Source organism: Phoca vitulina, unplaced genomic scaffold (assembly GCF_004348235.1).
Source record: "Phoca vitulina isolate PV1807 unplaced genomic scaffold, GSC_HSeal_1.0 scaffold91, whole genome shotgun sequence".
NCBI lineage: Eukaryota > Metazoa > Chordata > Mammalia > Carnivora > Phocidae > Phoca > Phoca vitulina.
Window position 1 is genome coordinate 2,465,464 of NW_022589794.1, and position 17,354 is coordinate 2,482,817.

The following is a 17,354-nucleotide window of genomic DNA, read 5'->3' on the forward strand; positions in this document are numbered from 1 at the left end:
GCTAAGACGCCCCTCTGTGGGAGAACACTGGTTCATCCGGGCCACTGAGTGAGTGTGGACGCAGGGAGAAGTGGCACTTACATGGGCACCGTGTTTAAGTCCACAGTGATGGTTGAGAACGCTCAGTGTCCATGAGCCCGTGGGACGCCACGACGGACCTACGAATCCACACTTGTTCTGAGAGAACAGATCTCATTATCCTATCACCTGAAGCATAACAGGTCCCAGGTTAATGACGACAAACATCATGATTTACGGAGATCCAAACCTAACGTTGAGAAGCAGGTGACTGAGCAACGTGGATGTGTCAAAACGGCATCTTTCCGCCGTCAGGCTTTGGGGAAGATGCTGGACAGGTGACGCTCTAGAATACCGTGCGAGACCAGTGAACTGGTGCCTTTGGTCCTCAGCTTGGAAAGCGCGAATGTGTTTGTGTCCATTATCCGTAGATACTGCTAAGACTGCACTTGAGGACTGCCCGTTTGAGGAGGAAGGAATATGACTGTCACCTGGCGAGTAGGTTATTTAAAACAATGAAACATACCCAAAGATACAAATGTAGTGATCCGAAGGGGTACGTGCACCCCGATGTTTATAGCAGCAATGTCCACAATAGCCAAACTGTGGAAAGAGTCCAGATGTCCATGGACAGATGATGGATAAAGATGTGGTTCATATATACAATGGAATATTATGCAGCCATCAAAAAGTGAAATCTTGCCTTTTGCAACGATGTGGATGGAACTAGGGGTATTATGCTGAGTGATGTAAGTCAGAGAAAGACAAAAATTATATGATCTCACTGATATGTGGAATTTAAGAAACAAAACAGATGAACATAGAGGATGGGAAGGAAAAATAAGACAAAATCAGAAGGGAGACAAACCATGAGACTCTTAACTCTAGGAAGCTGAGGCTTGCTGGAGGGGAGGTGGGCAGGGGGCTGGGGTCACTGGGGGATGGGCATGAAGGAGGGCGCGTGATGGAATGAGCACTGGGTGTTCTATGCAACTGATGAATCGCTGACCTCTACGTCTGAAACTAATAATACACTATATGTTAATTAATTGAATTTAAATAGACATTTTAAAAATTCCTGAAATGTTAAAATATAGAAGAAGAAAAAAAAAGAGTATATTAATGATGATCAAGTATATGAAGGACTCGCGTTGACCAGGATCGTTATTTCCCTGCAGACCGAGAAGATGTAGGTACAATTGCAATAAACACAACGGACTCAGGAGGCCAAATAAATAAATAAAACAATGAAGCAACACGGGGTAGAGAAGATTAGCCGTCCGACTGGAAACCCGTCGCGGAGTCCGGAAGTGGGAGCAGCCGTGCGAGCTGCCCGTGCGCGCGCATCTGTGTCTGGTATCCGTGTTTCGGAGCCGGAGCGTGTCGTATCCGTGTCTCCCCGTGCCCAGCACCGATTCCAGTCATCACACATGCGCCAAGGCAACAAGTGACACAAGAAACTAGTAAGCACACACCTCGCTGCGTAAAGAGAGGGAGAGCGTGCCGGTAGGAGACAGGCCCTCCCGGTCAGCCTGGCCTCGGTTTCCCGGGAGTCGGGGGGACGTCCCTGGCACAGGCAGTTCGGTGTCTCCGTGGTGGAGCCGCCCCCACAGACGTCGAGCCCGCCAGGCTCCAGCGGCCAGCAAGGCCCCGCGAGGGGGCGGGAAGTGGGTCCCATGCGGCTCCCAGGCCACCCCGCCCTGTCCCTGTCCTGGGGCTTCTGCAGCTTTGTGTTCCTGGCTGCAGCCAGGTGGGCCGTGCGCGGCCCCCGTGCGTGGAGAAGCTGGTTTCACGTGGAGAAGGTTGGTTTCCGTCCGTTTCCTGTACCCTCCCGCGGCCCCGTGAGCAACCACGCGGCCGGGTTCCCCAGTGTTACGCGGCCGCAGCGAAGAGCACGCTTTCAGGACAGACAGAAAAACCACAGCCTGATCCTGGGTTTTTAAAGTTTGTTTTAATATCAGCATAGGATTCTGACACCAACAGCGGCTCGGCGCTCCTGAAGCCTGTTTTCCGTTACGCTCCCGACGCACGTCCTGGCGTGCAGTGAGGATGGCCTCGTCCCCGTGCGGAGACGCCCCGCTGCGCGGTCGGGGCTGTGCCCACGCCGTGTGGGCGGGGACGCTTCGCACTGTGACGGGGCCCGGAACGGCTCACAATGCGCAGGACGGCGGGCGGCAGCCGTCCTGAGGACACCCAGGGTCCCCTAACGGGCCCAAGGCTACGCCCCAGACGCTGCCCCGTCAGCTCTGCAGTAACCTGAGCGGTTTCCCCCGGGCCCGAGCTTGCCCGGCGCCAGGCCTGCTGCAGCGACCATGTCCAGGGCCTGGCAGGAGGAGGCCCCTTCCGCTGGCTGTTCCTTCCGAAACCCAAGGAATCGGTCTTTTGCTCACATACCCAGCAGCCACTGCTCAGGGTTTTTCCAGAAAAGAGGTGGCTAGGCCCAGCAGGAAGCACGGGCTGAAAAGGGTCTGCGCTGCGGTGGGCTCCGCCCGCCTGTCCCCCGAGCCCATCAGGGCGCCTTCTGCCTTCGCTCTTCCTGCGGAAGGGAGGCCAGAGGCTCGCGGGGTGCCACCTGCCGCCCCCCCCAAGCGGCAGCACCCAGCACTCGCTCAGAAAGTGCAGATCTGGCCCTGGCCCCCTCCCAGGGCCGTGCGCCCCTTCCCGCCCTGCCACCCTCTCCCCTTCTCGCACACGTCGTCCGGTCTTCCCAGACGCCAGACGCGGGTCACCAGAATGCCCCGGCCCCTCACCTTGACGGCTCGCTCCAGCTGGGACAAGGCCGCCTCGTACCGCGGGACCAGCGGCTGCAGGAGCTCGCCCGGGATGTCGTGCCGTGCCGTCTCCAGCACCCCAGCCTCGGCTAGCATGCGGAGGAACCTCCTCTCCTGCGGGGAAGCAAGCGGGAAGGGACCCTGTTTCCCGCGAGCAGTGCTGCCGGCAGAGGTCCCGGGCCCTGGGTCGGACTCCAGCAGACGCACCTGCACTCTGAGGAGCAGCGTGAAGGCCTGTCCGGTTTTTCCAGCGCGGGCGGTTCTTCCAACCCTGAAACCAAGCACAGCTACCTCCAGGACGGTGGCCCCCAGGGGCCCGAGGGGACAGGGCTTCCCTCCAGGGACCCTCCCTCCAAGAGCGCGGGACGGCCTTACCGATGGACGTAGGTACGCAGGTACTGGGGGGCGTCATAGTTGACGACCAGCTGCACGCCCCGCACGTCGATGCCTCGCGCGGTGGCGTCTGTGCTGATGAGGCTGGAGAATGCCAGGGGCTGTGGGCCCTGCCCGAGGCCGGGAGCCCCCCTCCGCCCCCCGCCCGGCCCTGCTGGGGAAGCCACCACACTGAGGCGGCGAGTCTCCCGCAGGAAAACGCCCTCAGAGGGCCCAGGCTGGTACCTGGCGGGAGCATCCCCCTCTCTCTTTCCAGGTACTCACAGCTGAACCTTGCCCTGCTCAAACTGCTTCAAGACCGCCTTCCTCTGGCCGGGCCCGCAACGGGAGGAGAATTCAGCCGCGCTCACACCTCCGAAAGCCTGGACGAGCAGGAAGAGCCTGGGTGGGAAGAGCCGGAAGGAGCCGGGTGGGCAGGGCCTGGAGCCTGCCCCCACTCTGTTCCCCTCTCCTCCCCCTCCGCCCACTTGGACCTCACCTGTGCGAGTTCTCGCGGGAGTTGGTGAAGCAGAGGACCCTGGAGAAATTCTTCTCCAGGATCAGATGCAGGATGGCCAGTGGCTTAGTGCGGAGGCTGCAGGGCACGTAGTGGTGCTGTGTGGACAGCACAGGGTCGGCCAGGCCCCAAGCGCCTGAGGCACCCCCTCCCCGCCCCTGCACGCCCCGCTCACCGAGAGCCCTGCAGGGAAGGTGTACTTCCCGCCGGAGTCCCCATCTTCGTCAGTGTCTCTGGGGCCCTTGTACGTCAGCCCCGTGGAGAAGAGCCGGGGCTGGTAGAGGCCCAGCTGCTGCAGCTTCTCAGGATTCTGCGTCAGAGTGGCCGAAAAGAGCAGCTTCTGCAGTGGCATCTGAGGACAAGAAATACTGAAAGGGGAGCGGGTGATGGGACAGCAGCCTTGGTCTAGCCAGCTGACCTGCAGAGCCCCGGCCACCCCAGAACAGACCAGACCAGACTGGGGCCGAGGGGTCTCAGAGACAGAGGGGAAGCACGACGGGGCTGTCCGCAGGCGGCCACACCGAGTGCAGGGCAGGCTCAGTGTCAGGTACCTGGCGGCAGTCGTGGCCCGGGGTTGCCGCCTCTGGAGCAGAGCGAAGGGCTCCTTGGCCCCGTCCCTCGGGAAGGCCGCCTCCACCACCCGGGGCAGCCAGGACTGGTGCATGCTGTCTACCATGCGGTCGGCCTCATCGATGACCTAGGGGAAGCGAGAAGCCTGGTGTCTGGTGGCCAAGGTCTGCATTGGCCCCAAACCCCAGCCATCCCCCGGGGGGGGACTTACCAGGAAGCGGAGGTGCTGGAGGCTGAATCCTGGGGTCTGGTCGATGTGGTCCACCAGGCGGCCAGGAGTGGCCACCACCACGTCAGCCAAGCAGCGGAAGCCGTCTGCTCTGAGGAGCGGAGTGGCTCAGCAAAAGGCCCCACGCCGACCCCCCCCCAATACCACAGGGAGCCTGCAGACAGGGTTCAGAGAGCCACTCCCTGTTCCCTGGGGAGCCCCCAGCCCCGCAGGACCTACGTCTTCTGGACAAGACTCTCCTGCTCCTTGATCAGCGACTTCTGCCCAGTGATCAGGGCGACACGCAGAGGAGTGGCATCTGTGTAGATGTTGAACACTTTGCTCACCTGGAGAAGGAGCGGCCGTCACCAACCTGGTACAGAGCACCACAGCGAAACAGGGCCTAGGTCTGACCTGGGGACATGGGGTGCACGTACCTGCTGGGCCAGCTCCTTGGTGGGCAGCACAACCAAAGCACGGACCTGGCAAACAGCTCGACGTAATAGGGCCTGGGGGGCGGGGGGGGACACGACAACCACCTGAGTCAGCAGAGCCGGCTCCCTGCCTGCAGAGCCCACCTGGAGGGTGGGGGTCCTTATACTCACCTGTACCACCGGAATGACAAAGGCCAAAGTCTTCCCACTGCCCGTTGGGGCAGAGACACAGAGGTCACTGGGCCGGTAGCCACCTCTGGCCACCAGAAACCCGTTGGCTGTGCTCTCCAGGAGGGCAGGAATCACTGCTGCCTGGACTGGACAGAGAAGGACGAGACACAGGTCACATTTGCGCGGGAACACCCAGGATCAGCACAAGCACTGGAGTCCAAAGTAACCTCACCCTTCACCTCTGACTTCCAGACTAGGCTGTTCTCGCTCGGCGATGGCAGCAGAGCCTCTAGCAGCACCAGGCCCAGGTGGCCAAAGATGCCAAAAACCCAGAGGGCACTGGTGCTGGACGTGCCTGGGGGCCTGTGTTCACAGCTGCTACACTGTGGCCTCGTACGGCTCTCGGTGAGAAGGCTCTTGAAAGCGTGCCCCCCGCCCCCGCACCTGGGAAGTAGGACGATATGCCATGAGCCCGCAGTTTCTTCTGCATGTCAGGGTGGACTTCAGGGATGTCCTCGATAGGCACCAAATCTTCAGTGACACTCTTTCCAACGCGGCTTGGCTCAGCCAACCACGACGGCAGGAAAGGCTGGACCTACCGTAAAGAGAGGCCAAGTGAATACTCCGGGGTCCGTGGGGCTAGGGGAGCAAGACCCGCAGAAACAAAGGACTCAGGTACTCACGCTGAAGAGACCACAGCAAGGCAGGCCGACTACCCTATTTCCCAGCTTCTCCCGTCCCCCACTGTCCACACAACTTTTAAAGGAATTAAGAAACACACACCAGAAAGTGACACTCCCCTGAGCAGAACCACCCTGGGGGGCTTCCTCCCACACCTAGGATAACATCCACACCCAAGGTGCGCCTGCAGAGCCATCCGTGACCTGGCACTCACCGGCCCCCAACCTCATTTCCTATCACTGGCTGTACCTTAGCCACATAAGCTCTGTTCCTACACATCGAAGCTCACTGCTGCCTCAGGGCCTTTGCGCTAACCCTGCCTTCTGCCAGACGCTCACCTCCCCTGCCCATCTCACCCCGGCTGATCCCAACTCAACATGGACCTCCACACGGGCACAGACATGAAGGGGCCCCTACGCACCCTGGCAAGCCTGCCATCTCCTTCCTGGCAGCTCGGTACTCACTGAAAACCTCCACCAAAATAAAAAGAAGACTAACTTAAAAGCCCCCTGGAAACTCCATTTTTTTTTTAACCAGGCGGATGAGCAGAAAATAGACACTCCTTAAACACATCCACCAAGTAAGTGAAACTAGTTTTAAGACCCAACTGTGACAACAACAAACCCACTTACTATACTCACAAAATCTTTTTTTACGATCAAAGCAAAAATACCGAGCTTGCACGAGACTCGGACACCCAAAAAGAAACGGACAAGCCACGCGACCGAAGTCGGAAGACGTTCACGTACTGGACACTTGGGCACGGCCACCAGGCGCAGGCGCGCCCTCCGAGCTGCCCCACGAGCGGCGGCAGGACTGGCCGCAACCACCCCTCGCAGCTCCCGCTGAAGCAGAGTCGCCGAAGGCTTCCCTTCCCACCGCCGGCCGCTCGCTCACCTTCGGCGCCCTGCTTCTCCCGCAGCCCCCGAGCAGCAGGGCCTGGGCTGGAGGCCCCGACGCGTCTCCGGGGGGCCGTCCGCCCGGCTCCTCCGGCGGCCCCGCGCCGCTCTCCCCGCGCGCCTCTTCGCTGCTCCCTGCGGGGCAGAAGCGGCCCAGGGCGGCGCGTCAGCCCCTCGCGGACCCGGGTCCCACGGCCGCGCCCCCGCCCGGCCCGGCCCCACCTGCGTTCTCGTCCTCGCCGTCCACTTTCCGCCGCTTCCCCCGCGGCGCGTGCGGGCTCCCCGGGGCCCCGCCGCCCTCGCGCCTCCGCGGTCTGCGCGGCCGCCGCCGCCGCCGCCCCGCCGCCTCCGACGTCCGCGCGGCCTCCCGCGGTTGCGGCTGCTTCTGCTGCTGCCGCTCTCGGGCACGGTACTGCAGCCGCTCCAGCAGCGCGCGCGCCCGGCCGTCCGCCTCGGCCTCCGCCCCGGCCGCCTCGGGGCCCGCGTACCGCGCGACGTGGAAGAGCGCCATGCCGGCCAGCCGCACGCCTCCCGGCCAGACGCGCCGCGATGACGCCAGAGGCGCAGGCCGGTGACGTCGGGGGCCGGAGGCCCCGGGCGCGGGGAGGTGACGTCACAGCGGGGGCAGGGCGGCGGCCGCCGCGTGCAGGAGAGCCCGGCGCGGGGAGGTGACGTCACGGGGCCGGGCGGCGGCGCGTGGGGCCGGGTGTCTGTCGCGTGGGGCGGCGGCGGCATGGAGCGGGACCCCGGCCCCGAGGGCGCGCGCCGGGCGCTGGGCCGCCTGCTGGAGGCGGTGCTGGCGAGCCGCGGCCGGGCCAACGCCGTGTTCGACATCCTGGCCGTGCTGCAGGTGGGGGCGCGCGGGGCGCGGCGGCCGGGGCTCGGCGGGCGGATGGCGGGGCCGGGCGTGGGGCAGCGGTGGGGCATGGGGGCCCCCGCGACCAGCCTGTTCCCGCAGTCCGAGGACCACGCGGAGACCCAGGAGGCGGTGCGCGCGTGCAGCCGCCTTTTCGGGGCCCTGCTGGAGCGCGGAGAGCTGTTTGTGGGCCGGCTGCCGTCCGAGGGCTCGGCCATGGCAGGTGAGCGTCCCCGGGGCGCCGGGCCGTCCTCCGGCTGCGGGCCCGCGGGTCAGCGGGGGCGGGCGGGGGGTGGGGGCAGAGACAGCCCCGCGGCCCGGTCACCACGGGGTCTGCTCGTGGCATCTGACGCTGTCCGATCTGTGCGCTCAGCGTCCCAGGAAGCTGGGGTCATGCGTCCCCACCCCCGGTCGTTTAGGTTTTGGGGTAAAATGAGGGGCGAGGGACTGTGCCCTCGGGGCAGGAGGTTCTTCCGTCCCGCCCCAGGTCTGGGGCCACGGTGACTGCACCCATTTCCCTGGTGGGGCTGGGTGGAGAGTAGCGGGCACGTGTGGGCTGAGCCTGTTGCTCCCCGTAGGGTCTCAGGGGGCTGCGCGCAAGTACAAAGTGTGGATGAGACATCGTTACCACAGCTGTTGTAACCGCCTGCAGGAGCTTCTGGCTCACCCCTCCTTTGAGGTCAAGGTGAGTCACGCTGACCGCCTCCAGCGTTCCCTGCACCCGCAGCCGTGGGCCGTCCACACGCACGGAGGGGGGCTGAGGATGCCCGCGTCTGCGTTCCTGGACCCCCCTGAGGCCGTGTCCTCCTGTCTGGTTGGCGTCCTGGCGTCCCGGTACTTGTGGGAATGCCGTGTGGAGCGAACTTGGGTTTGCGTGCTGGGGGGAGCTGTGTGGCCGTGCCTGCGGTGGGCGTGGCCTGTGGTCAGGCGCCTTGGCCACTCTGCTACCCGCTGTCCCCAGGAGCTGGCTCTCAGCACGCTCATGAAGTTCGTGCAGCTGGAAGGAGCTCACCCCCTGGAGAAACCTAAGTGGGACGGCTACTACCTGTTCCCTCGGCAGCTTTTCAAGGTGGGGTGCACAGGGGTGGGGGGACAGAGCCTCCGGCCAGAGCTGGGATGGGCCCTGGCACAGGTGGCTAGTGAGTGCCGTGCGTTTGCCGTACCCTCCCCTGCAGGAGGGGTGAGGCTGCCGGCTCGGTGGTCTCCTTGGGCGGTCCCTTGGTCGTGGGGCTGACGCACTGAGGCCCACCTCCCTGCTCGGCACCCAGGCGGTGGTGGAAGGCCTGCTCTCTCCGGAGGACGACTGCTCGCTGCTCCTGTCCCAGTTCCAGGAGTACTTGGAACACGACGACATCCGCTACCACACGATGCGGGCAGCCACGGACGTCGTGGGCCGCGTCGCTGACAGGTACCCAGAGGTGAGCCGGCTGGGTCCCGTGGCTGGGGACGGGTGGGCGGTGGCCATGCCCGTGCTCAGGTTAGGCTTTCTGCAGGTGCCGCTCACGTTCTGGAACAACGCCTTCACGCTGTTGTCGGCTGTGAGCCTCCCCCGCCGGGAGCGTAGTTCCTCCAACTTCTACGTGAAGCACGTGGGTGAGCGTCCTGGGCAGGCGGTCGGGCAGGGGCACCCGGTGGGCTGCGTCCTCTCCCGCGTGCCCGCTAATCCTTCCCTTCTGTGCAGAGCTGACGCGCACGTGGAAGGTGCTTCATCTGAAGGTGAGATGCTGCGGAGGGGTTGGTGGCCTCCCTGGGAGGGGGGTCCTTTCAGAAGGAGGCACGCGTGTGGGACGGGAAGAGAACTAGCTGCCCCTTGCCTGGCTTAGGCAGGCGCGGGGTGCCACACAGGGACTCCTCATAGGGAGCGAGAGCGGGGTGGGGGAGGCGCACACGTACCCGGTTCCCAGGCTCTCTGCGGGCCCTTGTTACTGTGGGCGGTCACAGACGCGACGTTCCTCTGCTTCCATACGGCTGGGATCCACGCGGGGCGTTTTCTCTTGTCTAGTAGGGGGTTCTCGGATTTGGGGTTTCGAGCTCCTCGTCCCACAGGGGGGCGGGGAGGCCGTGTGTCTGGTGTCCCCTCCTGGGGGCAGCTCTGACGCCATACCCACCCTAGGAGCACAGGAAGGCGTTCCAGCTGATGTGGCTCGGCTTTCTCAGGCACAAGGTAGGGGCGGGGTGGGGCGGGCGGGGAGCAGGTGCCCCGTCTGGCTCCGTATGGCTCACGGGGTTCTTGGAGTGGGGCAGGTGCACCCACACCTGCGGCTTCCCGGCAGCTGCCTCTGAGCCTCTACAAGAAGGTGCTGGTGGTCATGCACGACTCCATCCTGCCGCACCTGGCCCAGCCCAGCCTCATGATCGACTTCCTGACGCGCGCCTACGACGTGGGTGAGTGCTGAGCTCCCGGGCGGGCCGGTGTGTGCCCGCGGGCTGGGCTCCTGCGGCCGTGAGGCTGGGGGGCCGTCCTCAGGAGTCTGCTTCCCCGCCGCCCCGGCCTGGCGGCCTGCAGCTTTGTCGGACTCGCCCCGGGCTGGAGGGCTGGGCTGGGCTGGGGCTTCACAGCCGCACACGTGTCTGCAGGGGGAGCCATCAGCCTCTTGGCCTTGAACGGACTTTTTGTCCTGATTCACCAGCACAACCTGTGAGTACTCACCTGGGAGGTGTCCGCCGCGGGCCGGGTAGCCGGCTGGGCTGTGCCCAGGGTGGTGGGGTGGGGGTTGGGCTGGAGAAGGGCCAGGGCGGGGACGGAGCCCCTGGAAGCCGCCACCGGTCTCTTCGTTGCTCCACCCCCGTGCCTGCTGCTCAGTCACACTCCCGCTCCCCTAGCGAGTACCCCGATTTCTACCGCAAGCTCTACGGTCTCCTGGACCCATCCGTTTTTCACATCAAGTACCGGGCCCGGTTTTTCCACTTGGCCGACCTCTTTCTGTCATCCTCGTGAGTGCCAGGGGTGGGGCTGAGACCCAGAGCGGGGACTGGGGTGCTGGGCGAGGGGGTCTCAGTCACACCTACCGTCCCGCCCAGCCATCTGCCCGCCTACCTGGTGGCTGCCTTCGCCAAGCGCTTGTCTCGCCTGGCCCTGACGGCGCCCCCCGAGGCCCTGCTCATGGTCCTGCCCTTCATCTGCAATCTGCTGCGCCGGCACCCCGCTTGCCGCGTCCTCGTGCACCGCCCCCTGGGCCCTGGTGAGTGCGGCTGGGGGCGCTGGGGGACCTGGGGGCCTGCCCTCCCCCAGCAGCCAGTACACCGGGGCCGGTCGTGGAGCAGGGCCTGGTCTCGTTCCTAGAGCTGGATGCCGACCCCTATGACCCCGAAGAGGAGGACCCCGCCAAGAGCCGGGCTCTGGAGAGTTCGCTGTGGGAGCTACAGGTGAGCACGCCGGGCGCATCCCCCATCTCCTGGCCCACCTGGGTGTGTGCGGCGTGCGGGTCTCCTGGCTGCCCGGCGGGGGGGTGGTGACGTCACACGTGCCCTGCAGGCCCTCCAGCAGCATTACCACCCCGAGGTGTCCCAGGCCGCCAGCGTCATCAACCAGGCGCTGTCCGTGCCTGAGGTCAGCATCGCGCCGCTGCTGGATCTCACGGCGTTTGAGGTGAGGGGGGGACGCTGAAGCCTGGGTGGCCGGGGTGCAGGGACCGCGCAGTGTGGGAGCGTCCATCTGTCCATCCCTTGCAGGTCTTCGAGCGGGACCTGAAGAAGAAGGGCCAGGAGTCGGTGCCACTGGAGTTCATCCCCGCCCAGGGTCTGCTGGGCCGGCAGGACGACCTCTGCGCCCAGCACTTCACGCTTAGCTGACCCTGTGACCTCCCCTCCCTCCTCGGCCCCCATAAGTGGTTTTGTGGGAGAGCCACTGGGGTGGGCTGGGGGTGGCTAGGAGGGGTCTGGGGAGGCGCTGAGCCCGTCTCCTGGCTCCCGTGGTGGCTGTGTCTACGGGCCGCCGTGCCCAGTGTTGGCCATGCTGTGTGCACCTGCAGCGACCTCCACCCCCCCCGGCACGTGGTGTCCAGGGGTCTCTCCCTCCACTGGAGCCTGGTGGGGAGGGGGCTGCAGAAGTGGCTCCTGCCACGGGGCTCCGGGTGCACGGGTGTGGCTTCTGCCAGCCCTACAAGCTTCCCCAGGCACCCCACACTCCCCGGGGCCCTCGTATCCAGGGAGGGTCTGGGCCACGCCCCCCACCTGTCCAGTGCGGTTGGACTCCGTGACCCAGGAGTGACAGTGAGGGCTCTGACCTGGTTAGTCTTGGGGCGCACAGGGAGCGCACACGCCCACTGCTGGCCAGGTCCAGAGGAGGACACCTTGTCCCCTGACCCCCAGGGCTGGGGTGTGTGTGCCCTGTCGGAGGGAGTTAGCTGGAGGCCGCTTCACCCTTCCCTCCTGTCCCCGAGCAGAGTGGGCACCGGCAGCCACAGGCCAGTGGCTTATTTTGTGCCAAGGTGTTTGTTCCTTCGAGGCCCCGTTTCTGCCAGGCGAGCCTGCTCCTTGAGCCTGGGTTTCCTCTTTAAAAACCTGCTTGTCTGGGGACGGAGGAGTCGGTGTGACGGCAGCTCATGTGGGCTGGGGGGGCTGGCAGAGGCACAGGTGGGGGTGGAGAGCCCGCGAGGGAGAGACCCCCGTTGCCCTGCAGCCTCCTGAGTTCCCGGGACACCCCCACCCCACAGGAGCGCTCTGGGGTCACAGAGGGCAGTCGTTTGGCCGGTTTGGTCTCTGGGAGCTGCTCCTGTGGCCCAAGACCCTGGTGTGCCTGGAGGGGGCTTTGCCCAAGGAGTGAAGGGGCGCCTCTTCTCCGTACAGGGTTGTGTGAGTCAGGGACACTAGCGCCCCACCCCCCGGCTGAACTGCCCTGGCTCCCTCCCAAGCTGGTTCCGGCCCCAGGGCCTTTGCACTGCTGTTGCCACAGCTTTCCCCTGACCTTCAGACCCCAGGCTGAGTGAGGCCTTCCGGAGGCCTCTGCCGAGCATCCTGTGTATGACAGCGTTTTGTGCGTCCCACCTGGCCCCCACCCACTTACCTTCATGGCCCGGCTGCCCTGCAGCAGTCCACCGACTGTCCCCGCCCGCCTTCCCAGGGACCGAGGGAGGCTCGTTACTGACCGGCCTCGTCCCCTGGCCCAGGACTTGCCTGGCTCAGAGGAGGGGCTCATGCACATTTGTGGGGGACGGTCTCGAGGCTCCTGAGTGGCCTGCTACCAGAGGTCATCAGTGCCCCACCTGAGCCTCGGTGTGGGGACACCAGGGGGCAGATGGATGGGCTGAGCCCTCACTGAATAAAAAATGCCATTGATTTTTGAAGTTAAATTATAAAAGGCTTGAGTAGGTTTTTATTTTTTTCCAAATTCAGCATCGTGTGTTCTGTGTAGACTTTCTCATTCTGGCAGATTCGGGGACTCCCACGCCCTGGACACCTCAGTTCACTACACCCCCTGACCCCCAGGGCTGGGCAGCTGCGTTTTGCCACATTGGTATCGGGTTGGTGTTTCTTTTTTATTTTATTTTATTTTATTTTTTCCAAAGATTTTGTTGAGTTAGAGAGCAAGCGTGGAGGGGGGGCAGAGGCAGAAAGACAAGCAGACTCCCTGCTGAGCTTAGAGCCCAATGGGGGGCTGGATCCCAGTACCCCGAGATCATGACGTGGGCTGAAACTGAGTCGGACGCTCAGCCCACTGAGCCACCTAGGCCCCCGGGTTGGTGTTTCTCCACCTCCGGTCCTGGTTGCCCTTTGGGTGGTCGGCTGAGCGGACGCGGGGTGGGGGCAGGGATGGAGGAGACAGCAGCCCCGCTGGGGTGGCCGGGACAGCCTCTGAGGCTTCTGGGCTGGGGGCCTGACACCTGACCGGCGTCAGGGCTTCTGGTCGAGGGGATATTAGAGCTAGACGGTCAGGGTCTCCGGAACCGTTTGGGATCTGAGTGAAAGTGTTGGGGTGGGGCCTGGGGTCTGCACTTGTAGACCCTCTCTTGCCAGGCAGTCACTGTTCTAGGAGGTCTGAACATCCTGGGGAGAGTACGTGACACTGCTGGGCGAGAGCGTCTGCGTGGAGGACTCTTCATACTGTTCGGGGCTCCCAGCCCGCCTGCCACGGCAGACCCAGGGTCAGACTGGGGGGGGTCTCAGGGACCCTGGGACCGGCTGTGGGGGTCAGACGTCAGGGGGTCTCGGGGACCCCGGACTGGCCGTGGGGGTCAGACATCGGGGGGTCTCGGGGACCTCGGACTGGCCGGGGGGGTCACACGGGGGGGTCACACGGGGGGTCTCGGGGACCCTGGACCGGCCGTGGGGGTCAGACGTCGGGGGGTCTCGGGGACCTCGGACTGGCCGTGGGGGTCAGACGGGGGGTCTCGGACCCCAGACTGGCTGTGGGGGTCAGATGTGGGGGGATCTCACGGACACCGGACTGGCCATGGGGGTCACGTGGGGGGTCTCGGAGACCCCAGAGTGGCCATGGGTGTCAGAAGGGGGGGTCTCGGGGAAATGGGTGTGTATGAAGTTGGGAAACCCCTGAGAAGGCATCCTTGCAGCTGCTCCCCCACCAGGCAGTAAGCGGGACAAAACCCCCATGACGGGAGCTCATAGGTCATCAGGCAGAGCAGGGCGAGGGATGCTTCCGGAGTAGAAAACGTCAGTGGAGGCCGCCTTGGATGGAGCGCCCAGAACCGACGTCCAGGCCCCGGGGGCAGCAGGGGCAGTCAGGAGCCTCCCGGGTAAGGGAGGACCAGCGGCCTCCTGTATGGTCCTGGGATGGCATAGGTGGGATGATGGACTTTTCAGGGTGTGGGGGAGGGCACGTAGCAAAGGGGGGGCACTTGGGGATCCCCAGTGCCGCGGTGTGTGTGACCCTGACCAGGGTCGGTGCCCACGGATGGCCCGGCCCTTCCCTTCTCCCCTCCGCTTGGGGCAGCAGTGGCCTCCTTGTCCACTCAGTTCGTCAGCCCCCATTACCGTGTAGCCACCCCCCAGTGCCAAATGCTACTTCTCTCTTCCCGGCCCGTACGTCCCTCCCTGACACCACCCAACCCAGGGGAGAGGGGGACCCTGACCAGCGGAGACCCCACTCCTGTCCTATCCAGAGCTGGAGCTGAGAACAGAATGCGTATCGGTTTGCAGAAGCTCAGGGGTGTGGCGTTTCCTGCCCCGCGAGGAGGTTCGCGGGGAGCTGGCCCTCTGTTCAGGGGGCCAGGGACACAGGGCCCCTTCCTGTGCCCGTGAGCAGCTCCCGGCTCACCGCCCCCCTCCCGGCGCGGAGGCTCCAGCGTAGACCGAGCGCCTACTGTGCGCGGGAGCGTCCTTCCGGTCGGTGCTCACCGCACACGCCTGGCCAAGCCTCTCCGGGGAGCGTCTCCCTCCCTCCCTTGGTCTCCCGTGCCCTGTCCCCTCCAGGAGGTGAATGGGGCTGGGGGGCAATGAGGTCACGGTCAGCCAGGTCACGCAGCCGGGCCGACGCGGTGAGGCGTGTCCGTCCTCGTGATCAGGAGCGTTCGCCCCCGCCTGGCATTCAGCAGATCAGCTGCAGACAATCCGACGTCAGCAGGCGTCCTGAGAGGTCAGTCAGCGGAGAGGAGCGCGGCGACGCCCCCGTCCCCCGTAAGCGCTTTCCCGCCACACTGCGCCCCTGCGCCCCGTTCGCTCGCCTCTGCGGGGGAGGAGAGGGTCCGTTACCGGAAGCCGCCAGCCTCACTGGCACTTTCAGGAGCGGGGTGGTGGTTGTGGCTTCGGCCTGCACGCCCAGCCTCAGCTGTCGCAAGGGGGCTGTGCCCGGTGCCGGGGCTGCTCCAAATTACTCCAGAGCTTGGCGGCTCGAAGCCAGGTCTCTGCAAAGGGCCAGAGTGGCTGCTGTGGCTTCGGGGCCTGCAGCACCGTGGAGCGTGCGGGGCACAGGGCATGCGTGGGCCCAACGGCTACCCGCAAGGGCGGGCGGGGGCTCGGCCTGTGGGTCGTGGCCGGCCACGCCCCGGCCTGGTGACCTGTCCTCCCTTTAGAAGCCAGGCCGTGTGCCCGACTGGGCGTCTGGAGACGGCTCCCGTCCACGGACACGCAGATGAACCTGGCCTCCGGGCAGGACCAGTGACGTCCCCTGCCCGTGGAGGGGTCGGTTTGCGTTTGGGGAATTCCTTCGGGGCTTCCTGCCAGGCCCGCACCCGGGGTTCCCCTCGGGGACGCTGGACTGTCTCACAGGTCGCCTTCGCCTCGTTACCCAACGGTTGGACAGACGCTGTGATGACGTTCCCTGTACGTCTGCGTAAGATCCCCGTGACCTCAGTCCCAGGCGTGGCCATGCTTACCACGTTGGCGCCCATTCCGCTGCGCCACGAGTCCCAGAATGCCGCCGGCCCCTGCCTTGGAGGCGTGACACCCAGCGCACGCTCACCCCCTTCTCTGCTGACACCAGGGCATCCTGTGCGCTGTGTCCCCGGAGCGGCGATACTAAATCGTCCGTCAGTCAGTGTCGATTGCTTTTGCTTTGACCATGGAGAACGTTTGCTGGTATTTCTGTACTTAATTTTGTTAATTGGACACAACCGATTCTTGGAAATTGGATCAAATACTGGATGAGCAGCAAGACGTTTGCTACCAGCAGAACGCAGCAGGGTCTGGGACCCTGCAGGCACCCGCCAACCCCTCCCTCTCCACCCCTCTCCTCCCCTGGCCCGTTCCGGAGGGTGGGGATGGTCGCCAGTGGCCCACTGTGTGAGCGCCCCCCCTGGAGATCCGGACTTCTTACCAGAAGAAGCGGAGATGGGTGCACAGCGGCCAAAGAGCAGATGCCCCGACCCCGTCCTCAGAGGGGCCGCCCACTGTGGGGTCTTCGCGACTGCTTCTCCCACAGAGCATGATGTGGTCACGGTCCATCCACGCTGTAGTGTGTCCGCTGGTCCACTCCTTTCGTGGCCAAATAACATTCCTTCATGTGGATGGACACATCGGGTTTGCCCAGTCGTCGGTGTGGGGACTGGCCGGCCCTGGAGCCGTCCCCCAGGCAGGGGCAGACCCGAGGACGTCTGGGACAACGTGTGCATTTCCCGCAGCACTCGGGTCGATTTCTCAGGCAGGGCTCCCGCCCCTCCGTTCGCGTTACCGTGTAACAAAGGACCCCAAACGCAGTGGCTTCAACAGCATTTGTGTCCCCAAGCCCTGCGGTCAGAGTGCAGACGGGGCTCCACCCGGCGGCTGGACTAGCTGGGTGATGCCTGGCAGCTCAGGCAGGGACAGCGGCACCACTGCATTCTGACGAGTGCGTGGGGAAATGCAGGTGAACTGCTCTGGGGCCGTCCTCACCCAGAGCCAAGACCCGGGTGCTGCAAGCAACCGAGGTGTGCTCTCTGCAGGTCTGAAGGCCAGACGTCCTAATGCAGGTGATTCAGGGCCGAGCTGTCTCCGGAGGCTGCAAGGGAGGGTCCTCCCTGGTCTTTCCAGCCTCTGGTCGTGGCTTAGGATCCCATCCTGTGGCTGCATTCCTCCCACCCCTGCCTCCATCCCTGCCCGGCCCCTTTATCCACTCCCTGAAGCTGGGCACTGTCCACGGAGACATCAGGGCACCCCGCAATCCCGTCCCTGTGCACCTAGACCCAGCTGGGGAGGGCCTTGCTCCCACCACTGCAGCCTGGGCCACGAGGAGTCAGTCTGGCCCTAGGGGATGAGCGTGTGGCGGCCCAGGGCCCATCAGTCTCCTGGTTTACAAAAAACTGTGCAGCCAGTTTTAGGCAGACTCCTTGAAGGACTTCCCAAAGGGAAGCACTCTCCGCCCTGGGGGTGTGCATGTCTGGGGGGCTGGCCCCGCCCAATAGGCCACAAGGGGAACCCACAGACCAAGGCGGAGATACCCGGACCTAAAGGGGCAGCGGGTGCCGAACCCGGGCCTGGGAGCTGGT

General features: G+C 64.5%; 2 protein-coding genes across 2 annotated transcripts; one reads left to right on the forward strand and one right to left on the reverse strand.

Moving 5' to 3' along the window:
* Nucleotides 1-1,516: 1,516 nt before the first annotated feature.
* Nucleotides 1,517-7,152, reverse strand: DDX51 (DEAD-box helicase 51). The gene is made up of 12 exons (XM_032396380.1): nt 6,864-7,152; nt 6,640-6,776; nt 5,506-5,656; nt 4,894-5,207; nt 4,697-4,803; nt 4,460-4,568; nt 3,854-4,375; nt 3,661-3,776; nt 3,447-3,563; nt 3,165-3,266; nt 2,769-3,060; nt 1,517-2,554 (listed from the first exon to the last, which is right to left on the reverse strand). The coding sequence occupies exons 1-12, from the start codon at nt 7,150-7,152 to the stop codon at nt 2,528-2,530; spliced, it is 2,283 nt and encodes a 760-aa protein (XP_032252271.1). The 3' UTR covers nt 1,517-2,527.
* A 222-nt stretch (nt 7,153-7,374) lies between these two features.
* Nucleotides 7,375-12,798, forward strand: NOC4L (nucleolar complex associated 4 homolog). Its single transcript, XM_032396396.1, has 15 exons — nt 7,375-7,491; nt 7,600-7,720; nt 8,076-8,182; nt 8,459-8,566; nt 8,766-8,915; nt 8,991-9,090; nt 9,179-9,213; nt 9,611-9,661; nt 9,771-9,882; nt 10,075-10,135; nt 10,321-10,431; nt 10,519-10,679; nt 10,781-10,863; nt 10,973-11,086; nt 11,170-12,798. Exons 1-15 carry the CDS (start codon nt 7,375-7,377, stop codon nt 11,287-11,289), a joined length of 1,551 nt encoding a protein of 516 aa, XP_032252287.1. The 3' UTR covers nt 11,290-12,798.
* The last annotated feature ends 4,556 nt before the right edge of the window (nt 12,799-17,354 follow it).